The following is a 17,078-nucleotide window of genomic DNA, read 5'->3' as shown; positions in this document are numbered from 1 at the left end:
ACCTTATTCCTTATATAGTGTACTACTTTAGACCAGAGTCCTATAGAACCCTATTCCCTATATAGTGCACTACTTTAGACCAGAGTCCTATAGAACCATATTCCCTATACAGTGCACTACTTTAGACCAGAGTCCTATAGAACCCTATTCCCTATATAGTGCACTACTTTAGACCAGAGTCCTATAGAACCATATTCCCTATATAGTGCACTACTTTAGACCAGAGCCCTATAGAACCCTATTCCCTACATAGTGCACTACTTTAGACCAGAGTCCTATTGAACCCTATTCCCTACATAGTCCTATGGGTTCCCTTTCAGAGTCCAGCCAGTGTTCATTGTGTGACTATTTCCTCTAGTCAGTTATGTTGTAATTCTGCTGAGTTATAGCGTGGTCTAGGTGGAAGCAGCTGTCCCCTTTAAACACATCCGTTTTCGGTAAGTCACGTCATCTGTTGCTATAGATGGTGATACTTTTCATAAATAGGTCGCTATGGTTCCCAGGCTACTTTCCACCTTTTTTTTAAACAACAACAACAACAACCTACTCGTGCTGCACTTTTCTTAACTAAATGACTGTGTCAATAAAGTAGCCGATCGCTATTTAAACCTCAGTTCAGGCCTAGTTAGTTCCTGGTCAACTAGTTAACTGGTTATCAACCCACCGTAACAGAAAAGGGTTACTACCTCCAGATGAACTGGGTTCTTCCGCAGCGTTCTACACTCACGACAAAATTCACCTGAACTCTAAAAACTGTTGACATAATTTCCTTTATTGGTATTTACATCAGGAATTTAAATAGATTTACATACATTTGCATACAGGAGGAGAAAAAAAGTTTTTTTATTTGTTAAATAACGAAAACAGCAGTAATAAAAGTCCATTACCGTTGTCAGAGAGACGTGTGTCTTTAATACATTAAATGCTGCTTGAAGACATGCACTTCTGGTATCAGTATATATAATAGAGATCAGGACCCGTTACCCACAAAGCCTCTCTGGGTAGGACTGCTGATCTAGAATCAGGTTGGTCTTTGAACAAGATTTTTATTTTTTAAAATAATAATATTTAACTAGGCAAGTCAGTTAAGAACAAATTCTTATTTACAATGACGGCCGACACCGGCCAAACCCGGGACGACGCTGGGGCCAATTGTGCGCCGCCTTACGGGTCTCCAAATCACAGCCGGTTGATGACCTGGACAGGAACAGCCTGATCCTAGATCAGCACTCCTCCTCTGAGTTGCTTTATGGTTACGGGCCACACAGAGGAAGATGGGAGACAGTGAACCTTGTACTTCCTGGTGCGAAGAGAGGAACATCTAGATGACTGACAGTGAAGTTGTCCTTCATCGTAGTTGAATGGTCCCTTTCCGAACGCCAGAACAAGGACAACGACCAGTACTCTCTGTACAAGGTGAGGGTATGAAAACACTGGCTCGGGCCTCTGGCGTTGTCAGGATAGTGGATCAGGATAGAGAACAGTGGTCAGGATAGTGGATCAGGTTGTCTGTTCTCTATCCGGATCCACTGTCCTGACCTCTATCTTGACCCCTGTTCTCTATCCTGACCCCTGCTCTCCATCCTGACCCCTGTTCTCTGTCCTGATCCACTGTCCTGACCTCTGTTCTCTGTCCTGATCCACTGTCCTGACCTCTGTTCTCTATCCTGACCCCTGTTCTCTGTCCTGATCCACCATCCTGACCTCTGTTCTCTGTCCTGATCCACTGTCCTGACCTCTGTTCTCCATCCTGACCCCTATTCTCCACCATGACCCCTGTTCTCCATCTTGACCCCTATTCTCCATCTTGACCTCTGTTCTCCATCTTGACCCCTGTTGTCCATCTTGACCCCTATTCTCCATCTTGACCCCTGTTCTCCATCTTGACCCCTGTTCTCCATCTTGACCCCTATTCTCCATCTTGACCCCTGTTCTCCATCTTAACCCCTATTCTCCATCCTGACCCCTGTTCTCCATCCTGACCCCTGTTCTCCATCTTGACCCCTGTTCTCCATCCTGACCCCTGTTCTCCATCCTGACCCCTGTTCTCTATCCTGACCCCTATTCTCCATCCTGACCCCTGTTCTCCATCCTGACCCCTGTTCTCCATCCTGACCCCTGTTCTCCATCTTGACCCCTATTCTCCATCCTGACCCCTGTTCTCCATCCTGACCCCTGTTCTCCATCCTGACCCCTGTTCTCCATCTTGACCCCTATTCTCCATCCTGACCCCTGTTCTCCATCCTGACCCCTGTTCTCTATCCTGACCCCTTTTCTCCATCCTGACCCCCGTTCTCCATCCTGACCCCCGTTCTCCATCCTGACCCCTGTTCTCCATCTTGACCCCTATTCTCCATCCTGACCCCTGTTCTCCATCCTGACCCCTGTTCTCCATCCTGACCCCTATTCTCCATCCTGACCCCCGTTCTCCATCCTGACCCCTGTTCTCCATCTTGACCCCTATTCTCCATCCTGACCCCTGTTCTCCATCCTGACCCCTGTTCTCCATCTTGACCCCTATTCTCCATCCTGACCCCTGTTCTCCATCCTGACCCCTGACCCCTGTTCTCCATCCTGACCCCTGTTCTGCATCCTGACCCCTGTTCTCCATCCTGACCCCTGACCTCTATCCTGAACTCTGTTCTTTGTTCTTTTTGGAATGTGGAATTTCACAGCTTTAAAGAAAGAAAAATACAGAATTTCAAAAACGTCCAAGTCTCTGTGGGGGGGAGGGGGTCACACAGGTTCTCTCCAGGTAGAGGCTGTCCTTAACTACAGATCTAGAGTCAGATTACTTTACCTCCCAATAGGATGACCAATTTTCCTTTTGGAAGGCTACTGGGTGTGCAGGCTTTTGTTTCAGCCCTACTCTAACAAACCTGTCAGCAAACCAGCAAGACTTGGTCCTGTGTTCACATGAACATGTCAGTCAGTGCTGTGGTGGAGCACAACCCTGCAAACCCACGGCAGCCTCCCAGGGCAGGAGCACCAGCCACCCCTGCTTTAGGGGGAGGACAGCGTGGCTACGTCCCAAGTTGCGCCCTATTCCCTACGTAGTACACTACTTCTTACCAGAGCACCTATGGGGCTAACCTGGTTAAAAGTAGTGCACTTAATAGGGAATAGGGTGCCATTTGAGATGGGATGTAGCCCATATCTCACCCTGTATCATTCAGCAGTCAGGGACAACCTCTACCTGAGACCGTCAGAGAAACTTGTGTTTGCTGATTGGACAGAGGATGAGGCACCGGAAAAGGCCTCGCATCCACAGGCAGTGGACCAGAGGGAGGAGGAAGAGGAGGCTGGCTCCTGTAGAGCAGTAGAGGGCTATCACTGTACTCTCCTCTGGAAGGAAACACTTAGACAGGCCATAACCACTGGAGGAGAACGAACCCTTGGAGAGGAGAGAGAGAGGGGTGACGGAGAGAGAGAGGGGTGACGGAGAGAGAGAGAGGGGGGTGACGGAGAGAGAGAGAGGGGTGTGATGGAGGGGGGAGAGAGGGGGGGGGGTGATGGAGGGGGGAGAGAGAGAGGGGTGTGACGGAGGGGGGAGAGAGAGAGGGGTGTGACGGAGGTGGGAGAGAGAGAGGGGTGTGACGGTGGGAGAAGAGAGAGGGGGGTGACGGAGGGAGAAGAGAGAGAGAGGGGTGACGGAGGGAGAAGAGAGAGAGGGGGGGTGACGGAGGGAGAAGAGAGAGAGGGGGGGTGACGGAGGGAGAAGAGAGAGAGGGGGGGTGACGGAGGGAGAAGAGAGACAGAAGGGGGGTGACAGAGGGAGAAGAGAGAGAGGAGGGGGTGATGGAGAGAGGTGTGACGGAGGGAGAAGAGAGAGAGAGGGGTGATGGAGGGGGAGGAGAGAGAGGGGGTGACAGAGGGAGAGGAGAGGGTGATGGAGGGAGAAGAGAGGTAGAGGTAGAGATGTGTGTGTACATCCTGGGATTAAAGGAGATGGCTGAAGCACAAACTGGTGTTGGATCAGGCTGAGGTACCAAGGCATTATTAGAGTTGCGGTACAGTAGGTATAATTAGTTCATTTATTTGTGAGTTAGTGACTTACCAGTATGAAACTGGGGTTGTTGCGGTTCCTCCAGTTGAAGGACGGAACACTGATCTCTGGGTACTTGTTGTCATGGAGAACCTGACAACCACTGTGGGTGTGGCCACTGAGAACCAGGCGGGGCTTAAACCACTGCAGCAGCTGGGTAGGAGGGTGAGAACCAATCAAACACTCTTGATAACCAGTTCCTGTATCTAGGTTTAGATCACCACTCTAATGAAAACCACTGCAGCAGCTGGGAAGGAGGGTGAGAACCAATCAAACACTCTTGATAACCAGTTCCTGTATCTGTGTTTAGATCACTAGATGAAAATCTGACTTTACATTCAGAAAGTATTCAGACCCCTTCCCTTTTTCCACATTTTGTTACGTTCTAAAATAGATCAAATTATCCCCCCCCCCTCATCAATCTACACACAATACCCCATAATGACAAAGAGAAAACAGGTTTCTAGATATTTTTGCCAGTTGTATTAAAAATAAAAAAACTGAAAAACCTTATTTACATAAATATTCAGACCCTTTACTATGAGACTCAAAATTGAGCTCAGGTGCATCCTGTTTCCATTGATCATCCTTGAGATGTTTCTACAACTTGATTGGAGTCCACCTGGGGTAAATTCAATTGATTGGACATGATTTGGAAAGGCACACACCTGTCTATATAAGGTCCCACAGTTGACAGTGCATGTCAGAGCAAAAACCAAGCCATGAGGTCGAAGGAATTGTCCGTAGAGCTCCGAGACAGGATTGTGTCGAGGCACAGATCTGGGGAAGGGTACCAAAAAATGAACGGTCACCTTCCAATAGGACAACAATCCTAAGCACACAGCCAAGACAATGCAGGAGTGGCTTCGGGAAGAGGCTCTGTCCTTGAGTGGCCCAGCCAGAGCCCGGACTTGAACCCGATTGAACACTGCTTGGAGACATCTGAAAATAGCTGTGCAGCAACACTCCCTATCCAACCTGACAGAGCTTGAGAGGATCTGCAGAGAAGAATGGGAGGTTCCTAGCTTGTAGTGTCATACCCAAGAAGACTGGAGGCTGTCGTCACTGCCAAAGGTGCTTCAACAAAGTACTGAGTAAAGGGTCTGAATACTTATGTAAATGTGATAGTTCTTAAAATACATTTTCAAAAATGTCATTGTGGGGTATTGTGATGTCATTGTGGGGTATTGTGATGTCATTGTGGGGTATTGTGATGTCATTGTGGGTATTATGGTGTCATTATGGGGTATTGTGATGTCATTGTGAGGTATTGTGATGTCATTATGGGGTACTGTGTGTAGATTGATGAGGGAAAAAAACTATTTAATCCATTTTAGAATAAGGCTGTACCGTAACAACATGTGGAAAAAGTCCAGGGGTCTGAATACTTTCTGAATGCTCTGTATAACCTATAGTACCGGGTGGCCCTCAACAAAATAATAATTTACTGGATAACCAAGACGCCCATAAGTAAGAGAGGTCAGAGAGAGCTGCATGATGACCACTGGCCACACTATAGATGGGGAAAGCTAACATGATGACCACACTATAGATGGGGAAAGCTAACATGATGACCACACTATAGATGGGGAAAGCTAACATGATGACCACACTATAGATGGGGAAAGCTAACATGATGACCACACTATAGATGGGGAAAGCTAACATGATGACCACACTATAGATGGGGAAAGCGGCAGGTAGCCTAGTGGTTAGAGGCAGGTACCCTAGTGGGGCGGCAGGTACCCTAATGGGGCGGCAGGTACCCTAGTGGGGCGGCAGGTAGTCTAGTGGGGCGGCAGGTAGCCTAGTGGGGCGGCAGGTACCCTAGTGGGGCGGCAGGTAGACTAGTGGGGCGGCAGGTAGCCTAGTGGTTAGAGGCAGGTACCCTAGTGGGGCGACAGGGACCCTAGTGGGGCGGCAGGTAGACTAGTGGGGCGGCAGGTACCCTAATGGGGCGGCAGGTACCCTAGTGGTTAGAGGCAGGTCGCCTAGTGGAGCGGCAGGTAGCCTAGTGGTTAGAGGCAGGTAGTCTAGTGGGGCGGCAGGTAGCCTAGTGGGGCGGCAGGTAGACTAGTGGGGCGGCAGGTAGCCTAGTGGTTAGAGGCAGGTCGCCTAGTGGGGCGGCAGGTAGCCTAGTGGTTAGAGGCAGGTAGTCTAGTGGGGCGGCAGGTAGCTAGTGGGGCAGCAGGTAGCCTAGTGGGGCGGCAGGTACCCTAGTGGGGCGGCAGGTAGCCTACTGGGGCGGCAGGTAGCCTAGTGGGGCTGCAGGTAACCTAGTGGGGCGGCAGGTACCCTAGTGGGGCGGCAGGTAGACTAGTGGGGCGGCAGGTAGCCTAGTGGTTAGAGGCAGGTAGCCTAGTGGTTAGAGGCAGGTAGCCTAGTGGTTAGAGGCAGGTACCCTAGTGGGGAGACAGGTACCCTAGCGGGGAGGCAGGTAGCCTAGCGGGGTGACAGGTAGCCTAGTGGTTAGAGGCAGGTAGCCTAGCAGTGAGACAGGTAGACTAGTGGTTAGAGGCAGGTAGACTAGTGGTTAGAGGCAGGTAGCCTAGTGGGGCGGCAGGTAGCCTAGTGGTTAGAGGCAGGTAGCCTAGTGTGGCGGCAGGTAGCCTAGTGGTTAGAGGCAGGTAGCCTAGTGGGCCGGCAGGTAGCCTAGTGGGGCGGCAGGTAGCCTAGCGGGGCGGCAGGTAGCCTAGTGGTTAGAGGCAGGTAGCCTAGCGGTTAGAGGCAGGTAGACTAGTGGTTAGAGGCAGGTAGACTAGTGGTTAGAGGCAGGTAGACTAGTGGGGCGGCAGGTACGATAGTGGTTACAGGCAGGTAGACTAGTGGTTAGAGGCAGGTAGACTAGTGGTTAGAGGCAGGTAGACTAGTGGGGCGGCAGGTACGATAGTGGTTACAGGCAGGTAGACTAGTGGTTAGAGGCAGGTACCCTAGCGGTTAGAGTGTAGGGGGGGCAGGTAGCCTAGCGGTTAGAGCGTTGGGCCAGTAACCGAAAGGTTGCTGGGTTGAATCCCCAAGCTGACAAAGTAAAAATCTGTCCCTGTTCTGCCCCTGAACAAGGCAGTTAACCCACTGTTCCTAGGCTGTCATTGTAAATAAGAATTTGTTCTTAATGACTAAAAACTAAAAACATGATGACCATAGTGACTGCCAGTCTGTTCATGTTGTCATGTCATCTCCCTGTCAGTTATTATTCAAAACATATTGCGCTTGAAAATAACAGCAATGGAGGTTGGCAAGAGCACACACTGATCTGGGACCAGTCTATCAGTGGTCCACGTACCCTGTGAGAGGCCTCCTGAGACAGCACGTCGTACTTCTCTCTGAACAGCAGGTGGCGCTCTTCAGGAGGAGCAGCATCCCGACCCGTACAGCCCGCATCACTCACCCGGTACAGAGGGTAATGCTGAGGGAGAAACAGACAGGAAAAGCTGTTGAATACCTGGCTTCCCAACAGGTACATGAAATAGTACAGAAAAAAACAAAAGACAATGTCACAAGTTCCAGATACATTTGAAAATGTGAAACAACTGCAGCTATAACGAACAGTGTCGTCAACCAGCGTCTTAAAAGCAGGACACTAACTCTCCTCACTTTATCTCTTGAAGAATGAAGAGGCATAGATGACATGGAGACGGGGGTTTGGCGACGAGTATGAAGCGAGGGCCAGCCAACGAGAGCGTACAGGTCGCAGTGGTGGGTAGTATATGGGGCTTTGGTGACAAAACGGATGGCACTGTGATAGACTGCATCCAGTTTGTTGAGTAGGATATTGGAGGCTATTTTGTAAATGACATCGCCGAAGTCGAGGATTGGTAGGATGGTCAGTTTTACAAGGGTATGTTTGGCAGCATGAGTGAAGGATGCTTTGTTGCGAAATAGGAAGCCAATTCTAGATTTAACTTTGGATTTGAAATGTTTGATGTGGGTCTGGAAGGAGAGTTTACAGTCTAACCAGACACCTAGGTATTTGTAGTTGTCCACGTATTCTAAGTCAGAGCCGTCCAGAGTAGTGATGTTGGACAGGCGGGCAGGTGCAGGCCGCGATCGGTTGAAGAGAATGCATTTAGTTTTACTTGTATTTAAGAGCAATTGGAGGCCACGGAAGGAGAGTTGTATGGCATTGAAGCTTGCCTGGAGGGTTGTTAACACAGTGTCCAAAGAAGGGCCAGAAGTATACAGAATGGTGTCGTCTGCATAGAGGTGGATCAGAGACTCACCAGCAGCAAGAGCAACATAATTGATGTATACAGAGAAGAGAGTCGGTCCAAGAATTGAACCCTGTGGCACCCCCATAGAGACTGCCAGAGGTCTGAACAACAGACCCTCCGATTTGACACACTGAACTCTATCAGAGAAGTAGTTGGTGAACCAGGCGAGGCAATCATTTGAGAAACCAAGGCTGTCGAGTCTGCCGATGAGGGTGTGGTGAATAACAGAGTCGAAAGCCTTGGCCAAATCAATGAATACGGCTGCACAGTAATGTTTCTTATCGATGGCGGTTAAGATATCGTTTAGGACCTTGACTTAATAGTGTAGTGGTTATTACTATGTAACAGTGTAGTGGTTGTTACTATGTAACAGTGTAGTGGCTGTTACTATGTAACAGTGTAGTGGCTGTTACTATGTAACAGTGTAGTGGCTGTTACTATGTAACAGTGTAGTGGTTGTTACTATGTAACAGTGTAGTGGTTGTTACTATGTAACAGTGTAGTGGCTGTTACTATGTAACAGTGTAGTGGCTGTTACTATGTAACAGTGTAGTGGCTGTTAATATGTAACAGTGTAGTTGTTATTACTATGTAACAGTGTAGTGGTTATTACTATGTAATGGGGTTATTACTATGTAACAGTGTAGTGCTGTTACTATGTAACAGTGTAGTGGTTATTACTATGTAACAGTGTAGTGGTTGTTACTATGTAACAGGGGTTGTTACTATGTAACAGTGTAGTGGTTGTTACTATGTAACAGTGTAGTGGTTGTTACTATGTAACAGTGTAGTGGTTGTTACTATGTAACAGGGGTTGTTACTATGTAACAGGGGTTGTTACTATGTAACAGTGTAGTGGTTGTTACTATGTAACAGTGTAGTGGTTGTTACTATGTAACAGTGTAGTGGTTGTTACTATGTAACAGTGTAGTGGTTGTTACTATGTAATAAAGATTGTATCTACCTGCAGGATGATAGGTGTTGTAGAAGGATAGGTCCACGCGTCTTGGCAGTATTCTCTTATAATTCTGGACTCAGAATTCTGGCAGATAACAAAACATTAAAGTGAAACAGAGGAGAGGAGCATTGTGGTACATACAGTCGCAATATACACACTGTTTTATCGCGCGTGCAATATTTTCCAAGACCCTTCTCCCCCGATTGCTTAGTTTTTGGGCAGCCAGCTCTAGCAAGAGTCTTGGTGGTTCCAAACTTCCTCCATTTAAGAATGATGGAGGTCACTGTGTTCTTGGGGACCTTCAATGCTGACATTTTTTGGTACCCTTCCCCAGATCTGTGCCTCGACACAATTCTGTCTTGGAGCTCTACGGACAATTCCTTCGACCTCATGGCTTGGTTTTTGCTCTGACATGCACTGTCAACTGTGGGACCTTATATAGACAGGTGCGTGCCTTTCCAAATCATGTCCAATCAACTGAATTTACCACAGGTGGACTCTAATCAAGTTGTAGAAACATTAAGGATGATCAATGGAAACAGGATGCACCTGTGCTCAATTTCGAGTCTCATAGCACTTTCATGTACTTTATGTACATAAAGTATTTCAGTTTCTAATTTTGAATAAATTAGGAAAACCTGTTTTCTCTTTGTCATGATGGGTATTGTGTGTAGATTGAAGAAAAACATTTTTTAAATCCATTTTAGAATAAGGCTGTAATGTAATTATGAGTTAAACAGTATGTAAACATTATTAAAGTGACCAGTGTTCCATTATTAAAGTGGCCAGTGTTCCATTATTAAAGTGATCAGTGTTGCATTATTAAAGTGACTAGTGTTCCATTATTAAAGTGACTAGTGTTCCAACTAGTGTTGGAGGGTACTATGGTGTTGAATGCTGAGCTGTAGTCAATGAACAGCATTCTCACATAGGTATTCCTCTTGTCCAGATGGGATAGGGCAGTGTGCCGCGTGATGACGATTGCATCGTCAGTGGACCTATTGGGGCGGTAAACAAATTGAAGTGGGTCTAGGGTGTCAGGTAAGGTGGAGGTGATATGATCCTTGACTAGTCTCTCGGAGCACTTCATGATGACAGAAGTGAGTGCTACACTCTATGTACATAAGTCATTTAGTTCAGTTATCTTTTATTTCTTGGTTCTTCAGTTATCTTTGCTTTCTTGGTTCTTCAGTTATCTTTGCCCACCCCCGCCTTTCTTCTTACCAGAGAGTTCATTGTTCCTGTCTGCGATGTACTAAGATCCCAGCTGGCTGTTTGGATAGGGACAGTATGTCCAGAGAGAGCCATGCTCTCATGAAACAGAGTATGTTACAATCCCCGATGTCTCTCTGGAAGGAGATCCTCGCCCTGAGCTTGTCTACTTCTTGGAGCGGACTCTGGAATAAGTTAAATTTCCCTGAGGGGGTACGAACAAAGGATCCACTTCAGGAAAGTCGTAACGAATCAGACTCCAGCTTTAACTCCTTTAAATGTCTGAGTTGTAGAGGGCACTCACTGAGAACAGTTTAGGTCCCTGGACTCTGTGTGTGTTTGTGGGTATGGGTGTGTGTGGGTGGGTAGAAGACCCACCTGTAGTAGTGAACAGTTGAGGTCCCTGGACAGTGTGTGAAGCTGTTTCTCCACTGATTGGCAGATAGGACAACCGTCACCATGCAACGCCACGCTGTTGACCAACAGAAAGCTAGAGAAAAAAACAACGAGAGACACAAACCTGTTCACCAGCAGAGTGACAACACCTTAGGGTTCATACCGTAGAGAGAGAGACAACACCTTAGGGTTCATACCGTAGAGAGACAACACCTTAGGGTTCATACAGTAGCAAGCGAGACAGCGATAAAAGAGACAGGGTAGAGATGATAGAGTGGGGATGGAGAGAGAAAGAGACAGAGGGAAAGAGGAAGAGAGAGGGGAACAAGCGAGACAGAGATAAGGGAGACAGGGTAGAAATGATAGAGTGGGGATGGAGAGAGAAAGAGACAGAGGGAAAGAGAGGAAGAGAGAGGGGAACAAGCGAGACAGAGATAAAGGAGACAGGGTAGAGATGATAGAGTGGGGATGGAGAGAGAAAGAGACAGAGATAAGGGAGACAGGGTAGAGATGATAGAGTGGGGATGGAGAGAGATTTACATAAGGAGGTCAAACAGCGCAGTGACTTACTTCACTCCTTTCTTGGTGACCATTCTGGTGGAGGTGGTATTGAAGGCCTTCTCAAAGCGTTGTAACTTGAACCAGTCCATTCTTCAGGAGGACAAAGAACCAAGCCAGTTAGACTTCAGTCCAAGTCCAAATTGCTGTGTGGATTATTTGTGAGACTTTATGGGCTTCTTATCATCTTGTTAACAGTTTGACACAATTCATAATTTATCACGAATGTTCATGTAACAGAGAGGTTACCGTACCGGAATGTTCACGTAACAGAGAGGTTACCGTACTAGAATGTTCACGTAACAGAGAGGTTACCGTACGGTACTAGAATGTTCACGTAACAGAGAGGTTACCGTACTAGAATGTTCACGTAACAGAGTCTGCCGTACGGTACTAGAATGTTCACGTAACAGAGAGGCTGCCGTACAGTACTAGAATGTTCACGTAACAGAGAGGTTACCATACGGTACTAGAATGTTCACGTAACAGAGAGGTTACCGTACGGTACTAGAATGTTCACGTAACAGAGAGGCTGCCGTACGGTACTAGAATGTTCACGTAACAGAGAGGCTGCCGTACGGTACTAGAATGTTCACGTAACAGAGAGGTTGCCGTACAGTACTAGAATATTCACGTAACAGAGAGGTTACCGTACGGTACTAGAATGTTCACGTAACAGGGAGGCTGCCGTACGGTACTAGAATGTTCACGTAACAGAGAGGTTACCGTACTAGAATGTTCACGTAACAGAGAGGCTGCCGCATGGTACTAGAATGTTCACGTAACAGAGAGGCTGCCGTACGGTACTAAAATGTTCACGTAACAGAGAGGCTGCCGTACGGGTACCAGAATGTTCACGTAACAGAGAGGTTACCGTACGGTACTAGAATGTTCACGTAACAGAGAGGTTACCGTACTAGAATGTTCACGTAACAGAGAGGCTGCCGTACGGTACTAGAATGTTCACGTAACAGAGAGGTTACCGTACGGTACTAGAATGTTCACGTAACAGAGAGGTTACCGTACTAGAATGTTCACGTAACAGAGTCTGCCGTAAGGTACTAGAATGTTCACGTAACAAGAGAGGCTGCCGTACGGTACTAGAATGTTCACGTAACAGAGAGGTTACCGTACGGTACTAGAATATTCACGTAACAGAGAGGTTACCGTACTAGAATGTTCACGTAACAGAGTCTGCCGTAAGGTACTAGAATGTTCACGTAACAGAGAGGCTACCGTACGGTACTAGAATGTTCACGTAACAGAGAGGCTGCTGTACGGTACTAGAATGTTCACGTAACAGAGAGGCTGCTGTACGGTACTAGAATGTTCACGTAACAGAGAGGCTACCGTACGGTACTAGAATGTTCACGTAACAGAGTCTGCCATAAGGTACTAGAATGTTCACGTAACAGAGAGGCTACCGTACGGTACTAGAATGTTCACGTAACAGAGAGGTTACCGTACGGTACTAGAATATTCACGTAACAGAGAGGCTGCCGTACGGTACTAGAATGTTCACGTAACAGAGAGGCTGGTATACGGTACTAGAATGTTCACGTAACAGAGAGGTTACCGTATGGTACTAGAATGTTCACGTAACAGAGAGGTTACCGTACGGTACTAGAATGTTCACGTAACAGAGAGGTTACCGTACTAGAATGTTCACGTAACAGAGAGGCTGCCGTACGGTACTAGAATGTTCACGTAACAGAGAGGCTGCCGTACGGTACTAGAATGTTCACGTAACAGAGAGGCTGCCGTACGGTACTAGAATGTTCACGTAACAGAGAGGTTACCGTACTAGAATGTTCACGAAACAGAGAGGCTGCTGTACAGTACTAGAATGTTCACGTAACAGAGAGGCTGCTGTACGGTACTAGAATGTTCACGTAACAGAGGCTGCTGTACGGTACTAGAATGTTCACGTAACAGAGAGGCTACCGTACGGTACTAGAATGTTCACGTAACAGAGAGGTTACCGTACTAGAATGTTCACGTAACAGAGTCTGCCGTAAGGTACTAGAATGTTCACGTAACAGAGAGGCTACCGTACGGTACTAGAATGTTCACGTAACAGAGAGGCTGCTGTACGGTACTAGAATGTTCACGTAAGAGAGGCTGCTGTACGGTACTAGAATGTTCACGTAACAGAGAGGCTGCTGTACGGTACTAGAATGTTCACGTAACAGAGAGGCTACCGTACGGTACTAGAATGTTCACGTAACAGAGAGGTTACCATACGGTACCAGAATGTTCACGTAACAGAGAGGTTACCGTACGGTACCAGAATGTTCACGTACTAGAATGTTCACGTAACAGAGAGGTTACCGTGCGGTACCAGAATGTTCACGTAACAGAGAGGCTGCCGTACCGTACTAGAATGTTCACGTACTAGAATGTTCACGTAACAGAGAGGTTACCGTACGGTACTAGAATGTTCACATAACAGAGAGGTTACCGTACGGTACTAGAATGTTCACATAACAGAGAGGTAGGGCTATACATTGAATTATTTCACTATTCCACATTATGCTTTGGCCTTTTCGTAATCCGCAAACGAGAAGGCAAAAACATAGATTTTGAAAAGGCCTCATTAACTTGACATAACATTCATAATTCAGATTTACAGTATGGACATGGCAACTTGGGCTACAGTATAATGTGCCATCAGTCTAGATTATACAGTATAATGTGCCATCAGTATCGATTCTACAGTATAATGTGCCATCAGTCTAAATTCTACAGTATAATGTGCCATCAGTATAGATTCTACAGTATAATGTGCCATCAGTCTAGATTATACAGTATAATGTGCCATCAGTATAGATTCTACAGTAGAATGTGCCATCAGTATAGATTCTACAGTATAATGTGCCATCAGTATTGATTCTACAGTATAATGTGCCATCAGTCTAGATTCTACAGTATAATGTGCCTTCAGTCTAGATTCTACAGTATAATGTGCCATCAGTATTGATTCTACAGTATAATGTGCCATCAGTATAGATTATACAGTATAATGTGCCATCAGTCTAAATTATACAGTATAATGTGCCATCAGTATAGATTCTACAGTATAATGTGCCATCAGTATAGATTCTACAGTATAATGTGCCATCAGTCTAAATTCTACAGTATAATGTGCCATCAGTATCGATTCTACAGTATAATGTGCCATCAGTCTAAATTCTACAGTATAATGTGCCATCAGTCTAAATTCTACAGTATAATGTGCCATCAGTATAGATTCTACAGTATAATGTGCCATCAGTCTAAATTCTACAGTATAATGTGCCATCAGTCTAGATTCTACAGTATAATGTGCCATCAGTATAGATTCTACAGTATAATGTGCCATCAGTATAGATTCACCAGTATAATGTGCCATCAGTATTGATTCTACAGTATAATGTGCCATCAGTATCGATTCTACAGTATAATGTGCCATCAGTTCATGGTGGATGTTCACTTACTCGTAGTGGAAGCCGATGTCGTGGTTTCCAACCAGAACTACCAGCTCTGTGTCACTGGGATGTCTAAACATCTTCTGGAAACGACAGACATCATCCTCCCAGTTCTGTTAGATGGGGAAATAAAACCCATGGTACAGTTGAAGTTGGGAAGTTTACATACACCATAGCCAAATAAATTTCAACTCAGTTTTTCACAATTCCTGACATTTAAAGTAAAAATGCCCTGTCTTAGGTCAGTTAGGATCACCACTTTATTTTAAGAATGTGAAATGTCAGAATAATAGTAGAGAGCTTTTATTTCTTTCATCACATTCCCAGTGGGTCAGAAGTTTACATACACTCAATTAGTATTTGGTAGCATTGCCTTTAAATTGTTTAACTTGGGTCAAACATTTTGGGTAGCCTTCCACAATCTTCCCACAACAAGTTGGGTGAATCTTTGTCCCCATGTGCAGTTGCAAACTGTAGTCTGGCTTTTTTATGGCGGTTTGGGAGCAGTGGCTTCTTCCTTGCTGAACGGCCTTTCAGGTTATGTCGATATAGGACTTGTTTGACTGTGGATATAGATACTTTTGTACCTGTTTCCTCCAGCATCTTCACAAGGTTGATTTTCACCAAAGTACGTTCATCTCTAGGAGACAGAATGCGTCTCCTTCCTGAGCGGTATTACGGCTGTGTGGTCCCATGGTGTTTATACTTGCGTACTATTGTTTGTACAGATGAACGTGGTACCTTCAGGCGTTTGGAAATTGCTCCCAAGGATGAACCAGACTTGGAGGTCTACAATTATTTTTCTGAAGTCTTGGCTGATTTCTTTTGATTTTCCCATTATGTCAAGCAAAGAGGCACTGAGTTTGAAGGTAGGCCTTGAAATACATCCACAGGTACACCTCCAATTGACTCAAATGATGTCAATTAGCCTATCAGAAGCTTCTAAAGCCATGACATCAATTTCTGGAATTTTCCAAGCTGTTTAAAAGGCACAGTCAACGTAGTGTATGTAAACTTCTGACCCATTGGAAATGTGATACAGTGAATTATAAGTGAAATAATCTGTCTGTAAACAATTGTTGGTCAAATTACTTGTGTCATGCACAAAGTAGATGTTCTAACCGACTTGCCAAAACTATCATTTGTTAACAAGAAATTTGTGGAGTGGTTGAAAAACAAGTTTTAATGACTCCAACCTAAGTGTATGTAAACTTCTGACTTCAACTGTACACATATATATATATATATATATATATATGAATACATGTTGTAGAATAGAGTAGAACAATAGTTATAAATACAGCAGATATATACACCATTACAGAAACACTATTACAGATACATGTAATAGTGTTTCTGACCTGAAACCCCCCCCCCACACACACACCACCAAATGTACTGCAGTAGACCTACAAGGTGCTTGTTATGGCTACATACCTTCGGAGAGCTCCATTTCCCCTCATCGAACACATCCCCCAGTATAAAGACGACCTCAGGTCGGAGCAGGGCCAGGGCGGTCTGGAAAGCTCGTTCCATCTGCCATTCCCTGGGTTGCACAGAGACAGACCTCACGTCAGTCAATCATCCGTCAGCTCAGCGCACCATGCATTACCCTTGCCTGTTGTTATTGCTGACGACTGAACTGCTCTAATCTGCTTAGAGACAGCGTGGATATAGGCTGACACCGAGCGTCATGCGTTCCCTAGAAACTATGCAAAACATACTTTTTTGTTGTTGTTGTTTCACAATCAAATAAAATGCATAATAACATATAGATTTACGAGGATGAATTACCTTCGCAGTTTGTCGAACCAGTGCCCTCCGACAGCGCCGAGGAGGTGCGTGTCTGACAGCACCATAGCGCGGAGAACCTCCGGCTCTGGTTGGCCGTCTGCGCTCCTCTCACTCGCCGGGGCACCATGGTCGATCCCAGGCCAACCACACTGTAATATCGCGGCGTAATAAATCAGATACTCACAGAATATGAAAACGCTGCAAACCGCTCCGAACAGGACAATAACAGCGCTGCATGCGACGCTCAAACACGACATGATATATCTATTGTTGTTTTCAGATGACCTGCAATAGAGGCGCACTGATGGAGCCGCGCTTCACCAGGCATCGTCTGTTTTTTATTATCTTCAAACCTAAATATCAATGCCTGCGTGACGTTCTCATCGCATTGTGCAAAATGTAATATAAATACCGTATAGGCCTATAATATTTTTTTT

The 17,078-nt window shown here is 46.0% G+C and overlaps 1 protein-coding gene across 3 annotated transcripts; it reads right to left on the bottom strand.

Annotated features, from left to right (window-relative positions):
* Nucleotides 1-2,454: 2,454 nt before the first annotated feature.
* Nucleotides 2,455-17,044, bottom strand: LOC139387126 (metallophosphoesterase 1-like). 3 transcript variants are annotated; one of them, XR_011629132.1, is made up of 10 exons: nt 16,642-17,044; nt 16,285-16,393; nt 14,857-14,960; nt 11,393-11,473; nt 10,805-10,916; nt 9,221-9,298; nt 7,329-7,451; nt 4,058-4,198; nt 2,625-3,394; nt 2,455-2,484 (listed from the first exon to the last, which is right to left on the bottom strand). XR_011629132.1 is itself a non-coding variant. In XM_071133146.1 (9 exons), exons 1-9 carry the CDS (start codon nt 16,896-16,898, stop codon nt 3,206-3,208), a joined length of 1,194 nt encoding a protein of 397 aa, XP_070989247.1. In that variant the 5' UTR covers nt 16,899-17,044; the 3' UTR covers nt 2,609-3,205. The 3 variants fall into 3 exon arrangements, 2 of the variants coding, with proteins under 2 accessions (XP_070989247.1, XP_070989248.1); XM_071133146.1 differs by lacking the exon at nt 2,455-2,484 and having other exon boundaries at nt 2,609-3,394; XM_071133147.1 differs by lacking the exons at nt 2,455-2,484; nt 9,221-9,298 and having other exon boundaries at nt 2,609-3,394.
* Between the last annotated feature and the right edge of the window lie 34 nt (nt 17,045-17,078).

The sequence above is a fragment of the Oncorhynchus clarkii genome, chromosome 28 (assembly GCF_045791955.1).
Source record: "Oncorhynchus clarkii lewisi isolate Uvic-CL-2024 chromosome 28, UVic_Ocla_1.0, whole genome shotgun sequence".
Lineage (NCBI taxonomy): Eukaryota > Metazoa > Chordata > Actinopteri > Salmoniformes > Salmonidae > Oncorhynchus > Oncorhynchus clarkii.
This window is presented reverse-complemented; position numbering and strand designations above follow the sequence as displayed.